This window comes from Lupinus angustifolius, chromosome LG11, assembly GCF_001865875.1.
Source record: "Lupinus angustifolius cultivar Tanjil chromosome LG11, LupAngTanjil_v1.0, whole genome shotgun sequence".
In the NCBI taxonomy this organism is placed as follows: Eukaryota; Viridiplantae; Streptophyta; class Magnoliopsida; order Fabales; family Fabaceae; genus Lupinus; species Lupinus angustifolius.
In genome coordinates, this window is record NC_032019.1 from 32657587 (window position 1) to 32665139 (window position 7553).

Sequence of the window (7553 nt, forward strand, 5' to 3'; positions counted from 1 at the left end):
TATTTTACACTCTAATTAAATATGAATGATAAATGATATAGTGATAATATAAAAACTCTTACAATGTCGGTATGTATATCTTTTTCTCTTAATCTAATACCATGCATCTATAAATATTATACCAATAAATAAATAACTATATATACATAGTAAGTAAAACTAACCGTTACAACTAATGAAACTAAATAAAATCAAAGTAGCCGTTGTAATCTTTGACCCATTCCTACCTCATTTATCTGTCTATTATGTCCAAAACATTAACCCCACCATTCACTACTTTTTCTTCACTCTCATTAACTTCACTCATTGTTTCTCCTTATTAAGAAGGTCTCAAAAGTTGAAACTATAGAGTGGAAAAAAACCATATATTATACACAAACATAGAGTCCAAAGTTGAAACTATACAAATATACATTATACATTGTTGTTCCTACTACTTCATGGACAACATTAATTGCTATGTTAAGGATTTTTCCACATACCCTTTTCATATTTGTTCAAATTTACTTCATCAATATTGCAATGTAGTTGGAACTAGAAGGAAAAAATGCAGCTTTATTATATACTTTGCATTGTTCTTCATGTTTTTGCAAGTTCTGGCTTCTACTACTTCTGTTATAGGACACCAATTGTTTGATGGAGTGGCTGTGACAAAATCAGATTATCAAGCACTAAGGGCATTGAAGCATGATCTTATTGATTTCAAAGGGGTTCTGAAAAGCTGGAATGATAATGGTGTTGGTGCATGTTCAGGTTCATGGGTAGGTATCAAATGTGTTAATGGAGAGGTTATTGCAATTCAGCTTCCTTTTAAAGGGTTAGGTGGAAAAATCTCTGAGAAAATTGGGCAGCTTCAATCTCTTAGAAAGATTAGTCTTCATGATAATCTTCTCAATGGTCCTATTCCTTATTCTCTTGGTTTTCTTCCAAATCTTAGAGGTGTTTATCTCTTCAATAACAAGCTTTCAGGTTCTATTCCTCCTTCTATTGGTAATTGTCCAATGCTTCAATCTTTTGATATTAGTAAAAACTTGCTTAGTGGTAAAATCCCTCCTAGTTTATCAAACTCTACTAGGATATTTAGGATCAATTTGAGTTATAATTCACTTTCTGGATCCATTCCTAGTAGTCTCACTATGTCTCATTCTCTTACTATTCTTGCATTACAATACAACAACCTTTCTGGTTCTATCCCAGATTCATGGGGTGGAATTGAAAACAGAAACAAAAACAAAAGTTTTGTTTCCAAACTTCAAGTTTTGACACTTGATCATAACCTCATTTCTGGCACTATTCCTGTTTCTATAAGCAAGTTGAGTTTGGTTGAAAACATTTCTTTAAGTCATAACCAGATTATAGGGTCTATTCCAAGTGAAATAGGTGCACTTTCAAAGCTTAGATTTCTTGATTTATCAAACAATGCTATAAATGGTACCATTCCTAAAACCTTTTCCAATCTCACTTCTCTTGTTTCATTGAACTTAGAAGGAAACAAACTTGAAAATCATGTACCAGATAGTTTGAACAGATTGCAAAACCTTTCTGTGCTTAACTTGAAGAACAATAAGCTTAATGGCCAAATACCTTCAACAATAGGGAACATCACAGCCATTACGACAATTGATCTCTCCAAAAACAAACTTGTAGGAGAAATTCCTGATTCTTTTGCTAAACTTGGAAATCTGAGTTTTTTCAATGTCTCTTATAACAATCTTTCTGGTCATGTTCCTTCTCTCCTTTCCAAGAGATTCAACTCAACTTCCTTTACAGGGAATCTTCAACTTTGTGGATACATTGCCTCAAAACCATGTTCTTCACCCTCACCTCAGATTCTTCCATCTCCATCACCAAAACCTTCTTCAAAACCACATCATCATAAATTAAGCACCAAGAGCATACTCCTCATTGTAGCAGGTGTTATCCTCATAATTCTTTTATTACTATGCTGCTTTTTGTTGTGTTGTTTGGTTAAGAAAAGGGGTGCTTCAAAAGAAAAGAATGGTAAGGCAAAATCAGCATCTGCAAGAAATGTTGAAAAAGGCGGCGGCGGCGGAATTGAATCATCATCAGGAGGTGAAGCTGGTGGGAAGCTAGTTCACTTTGATGGACCATTTGTGTTTACAGCTGATGATCTTCTATGTGCAACTGCTGAGATAATGGGAAAGAGTCCATATGGAACAGCATATAAAGCAACATTGGATGATGGGAACCAAGTTGTTGTGAAGAGGTTGAGGGAGAAGACTACTAAAGGACAGAAAGAGTTTGAAACTGAGGCTGCTTCACTTGGCAAAATCAGACACCAAAATCTATTGGCTCTAAGATCATACTATTTAGGACCAAAAGGAGAGAAGCTTCTTGTCTTTGATTACATGCCCAAAGGAAGCTTAGCATCATTCCTTCATGGTAAGTGGTAATTAAGTGCCTTTTATTGAACCAGGATGCTCTCGAGTATCGAAGAAGGAGGTTGTTCTTATTTTCCTTTTTGTTTTCAATAACAAAAGTGTTATTTCATTATATATAAAAGGGTAAAAGTATCTTATCATATTATTTTTTTCTTTTGTTTTTTTGTAGTATTTGTGTCTCCCCTGGAGAGGATCCTTACACCCTTTTTTTGTATCTTACTAAGTTATACAATAATTAATTTAAAGACTAAAGTGCAATTGAAGAACAAATGTACTGACTAAGTTACAATTTATAAGGTTCTTAGAGTTTATTATGTTGTTTTAATTTGGCTTCTAACACTAATATCTTTAATATATATACAGCTAGGGGACCTGAAACAGTGATTGAGTGGCCAACAAGGTTGAAAATAGCCATTGGAGTTACACAGGGTTTGTGCCATCTACATAAGGAAGAGAACATAGTACATGGAAATCTTACCTCTAGCAATATACTATTAGATGAGCAAACAAATGCTCATATTACAGATTTTGGTCTTTCAAGGCTAATGACTACTTCAGCCAGCACCAACATCATTGCCACTGCAGGGAATGTTGGTTATAATCCACCTGAGCTTTCAAAGACTAAGAAGCCTAATCAAAACACTGATGTTTATAGCCTTGGTGTTATCATTTTGGAGCTCCTAACTGGTAAACCACCAGGTAAGTCAGAACTTTAACTTCTCTTAATACATGGCCGAGTTCACGAGACTCCCATTTAATGGGATTTGGAGAGGGTAGATGTACGCAGCCTTAATTTCATAACTAGAGAAACTGTTTCCAGAATTTCAAACCGTAATCTCATGGTCATTAAACAACGGACAGAGATCACATGTCACCATTCCAGTCCAAATTCATGTCTCAGTCCAATAAAAAAATGTCACTTAATTAAAAAGTAAAATTTTAAAATCACAAATTAATATTTTTATATTATTTGGATGATGCTGATTGGCTAGGGATATAGAAACATACAGATGATCGCGTTCCATATAAAACTTTATCATTAGGTCAAGCTCACCCTCTTTTAATAATATATATTATTGGTATAAATTGTCTCAGTGTTATAATAGTAATATGTTACATTAAAATTTGGTTGGTTACTTATATTTTTAATTGATCTTTATAGGCAAGGACTAATTCCTTAACCAATAAAAATGTTAGTAAACTATATGCTGTATAATTTTAATGCAACATATTTATGTGTATTGTCTTATGGCTTAAAATTTATGATAGGTGAACCAACCAATGGTATGGAATTGCCACAATGGGTGGCATCAATAGTAAAGGAAGAGTGGACAAATGAAGTATTTGATTTGGAGCTTATGAGGGATGCACCAGCTATAACTGATGAACTTCTTAATACATTGAAATTAGCTCTTCATTGTGTTGATCCTTCTCCATCAGCAAGGCCAGATGTTCACCAAGTTCTTCACCAATTGGAGATGATCAACCCTGATTTGGTTGCACCTGATGATAAAAAAGGCAGTCTAATGCACGAGCCATTCGATACATCCGATAGAGTTTAAGTTCCAACAAGTAATGAGTAAAGTGTTTATTTAAGAAGAATATATAGATAACATATGCTATAGTTCTTTTATTCTTTATTATTTAATTGTGAAGTATATGTATATAGTATCCAGGTATCTTTACAATTTTTTACATGGTATTCTTTCTATAAATTTTGTATTCAATAATATGATTGTGCTTTTCTGATAAATTGTTAATTAAAATTTATGACATGCTATATAGAATACAACTAGAAAAAAATGCAAAGAAATTGTTGGACCATTTTAGATATAGAAAGAAAGTAAAAGAAGCAAGCAATTGTTATTTTCAAAAAAATATTCTCACTGCTACACTTTACTAATAAGTAAAAAATATGTAACCCTTGTTGGTAATCACGAACATCAAAAAGGATTAGTTTCTTACTTACGGGGTGAGAGATAACCTTGGTAGTACAAAAAAAAATGTAAACTTTATTTTGAACAAGGAGATTTTTTAATTAGGAAAATGTTCTCATCATTTTTATAATACTACTTTTTACACCTAAGTTCTAATCCTAGATCATATTTTATTGATTCCATAGTAGAAAATTTTTATCACAAAAATGTTAAAAAATTTGTGGTGAAAAAAAATCAACATTCTTTTTAGTATGACTATGGGCTTTTTAAAGGTGCATGCCTTGTACCTGCTTGGAGATTCAATGTGAAGCCCAACATTTTTTTTAAACAAAGTTACAAGTAAATTAAGACAGAATAACAAAAGATGATGGATCCACTTACTCCCTAGAATTAATGACTAGAATAAGGAGTAAGAAAACTTACTCTTATAGTAAATGGATCATTCTCCATACAAAAATATTAAATAAAAAAATATCTTAATTGATAATATGCCCCCAAAAAAATATCTTAATAAGAAAGAAGATTAGCACAAATATCTATGTTTTGTATCCCTCTTTTGTTTTCCAAGAAAAAAGTTGTAGCCAAATGTTTGCAATTAATAGGTGGTCCAACAATAATTTAATTGTTAATCTTATAAAATTATCATTCATTAATAATTATATACATAAATTAAGGTATTTTTTATAAGCCAAGACAGTATTAAGGATACTCAACTCATATACAAGAGAATCAATAAACACATAAAATACAAGCAGATAGATTCATACCTTAATATAAATTAAGGTATTAATAGTCTCACTTACATCTAAAATTTTAAAATGTATTTAGGTGAAAATCTGGCTGACAAGGTACCAATGAATGAGCTAATACTAGTCATCAAATATATAAGAAAAGTAGATTTTAAGGAAAAAAGATAGTAGAACAGATATTCAATATTATATCTATACCAAAAAGATTCACAATTTTTTAACATTTTTTATATTTATTACCATCTTTTTGAGATGGGAAGAGAGTATTATGTTCCATTTAGTAGGATAGAAAGATGAGAAGGGAAGATAGACTGAAGAGAAATAAAAATTTTCCCTCCTTTGGTTTAGAGGGGAGGATGGAAAGAGATAGAGAAAAGTTGAGTGAGACCCACACTTTTTGTTTCTCTTAAACTTTGGAGAGAAAATAGAAAAAAGATCTATTCTTCTAAATAATATTTCAAATTTGTCATGCATCAATGCTAATGAAACAAAAATAGAAAAAATAATTAATATTTAAATTTTTAATTGACATAACATGTCTTTATTGTTTTGGGATAAGATTTGCAACATTGTTTAGGATAACATATCTTTATTCAAGAGGCTTCATATGGATATTTATCTTCTCTTTCTTTTCTTTTTATCTCAAACCAAACAATACAAGAATCTACTATATTTCTTGTATATATATCTTTTTCTAATCTCTTTCTCACATATTTCTTTCTTCTTACTTTCTCTTATACAACCAAATGAAGCCTTAGTCTATAAAAAAAAAACAGAATATTAGCACCCTAGTTAATGGTTATATAATAAAATAATTTTTGCTTTGGAAAATTGTAACTGTAAATATAATACCCGACTTAATACCCACATCTTCATTGCTTTTACTAAACCTTTATAAAATTTAATATTATTTCCATTTTAATTTCTACTTAGATTTAACTTAACTTCTTAACTAAGTTAATTACAAATTTTATAAATCGCATATTACTTGTCTTATTTATAATTGACTTTGAGATAAAACCATAATATGATATCAAAATTAGGAAAAGTATATAGAACCCCTTAAATTGTGCATTTTGTAAGTAGGTACTATAAACTTTTTTTTCTTCCTAATTACTTCTTAAACTTCATCATTTTATGAAATTTGTCCATTGTTAAATTAGTCATAGATAACTAGTAAATTATTTGAATATTGTTATGAACTTATGATGTTCAATCATGCAACCTTTATGGTAGTAATGTTACGGAATTTGGAAGAAATAAATTAGATAAAGGATCCATATCTTTTTATAAATTTCTTCAATACTTGAATATCAATATACTAACGACCCTTCTTCAAATTAGAAGAATAAACCATTGAATTCTAAACCACTGAATGAACTTCAGAAAGAAAAAAATTGAAGTGCTAAGCAATAAATAGTTGACTTTTGTTGAAACAGAAACACACAAACAGGTACTTATGAAAATTAATTATTACACAAACTATCTCCAAAACCCTCAATATCTCTGTATTTATTAATAATAATTTTCTTGTTATCTATAACTAATTTAACAATATATTTATATCTTGACCAATTTCAATGAATGATAAAGTTTAAGAGATAATTAGAAAGGAAAAAAGTTCAAAACACCTATTTACAAAAGACATAAACAATAGTAGATACCATTTTAGGGATCATAAAAAATAACATCACTTTATCCAACATGGTTCCATGAGAAGGGAAATAAATCTCACAAAACTAACAACCTAAAAAAAATAATGATAAAGAATAATTGAAAGGGAGTGTAGTTGCAATAAGAGCAAATAAAAAAAGAGCTCTTCATATTGAAGAAAGCTATTTGCCTATTGCCACCTTGAAACCAGCTTTTGCCACGTGTTTCAATGATACATGCTCATAAGCCCCCTTCTCAAAATGAACCACGTCATTCTTCAACATTAATAATTTATTTGTATTTCATGTCTTCTTGGAACCCTATTTTATCATTTATCTGTTTATCCATTAGGGAATGTAACCCCTTTTACAGAAAAATATATATGCATTACAGTATATCTCATATACACCAACGTTAGTTTAGTAGTATAAGACTTCGCTAGACTTTCAGTATAACCAAAAGGTTAAGAGAACGACATATATTGGGATGGACAGTCACGAACCCGAAAAGAAAATAGCTCTTTCTTACCTAAAGGGTAAAGAAATACCTTAGTAGTAGTATACAAGTTATATACTTTTCATTGTGTATAAATCTTTATACAGAGTTGATGATATAATCCTTATCTATATTTCTTTCATTTTATCTTTGTTTACAATTTAAAAATTCATAAAAATAAAAAGTAGACATATAATATTGGTGTTTTGAGGTAGCATTATCCTCCACATTTCCCTTAAAGAGAGGTTGAATTGAAGAGTTGAAGGATATCTTAAGGTCCAAGTCAAGAATGACGCATGTAATGACAGTGTCATACA

General features: G+C 30.5%; 1 protein-coding gene across 1 annotated transcript; it reads left to right on the forward strand.

The window, feature by feature from the left end:
* Window positions 340-4134, forward strand: LOC109361127 (probably inactive leucine-rich repeat receptor-like protein kinase IMK2). The gene is made up of 3 exons (XM_019606451.1): window positions 340-2403; window positions 2766-3101; window positions 3672-4134. Exons 1-3 carry the CDS (start codon window positions 441-443, stop codon window positions 3962-3964), a joined length of 2592 nt encoding a protein of 863 aa, XP_019461996.1. The 5' UTR covers window positions 340-440; the 3' UTR covers window positions 3965-4134.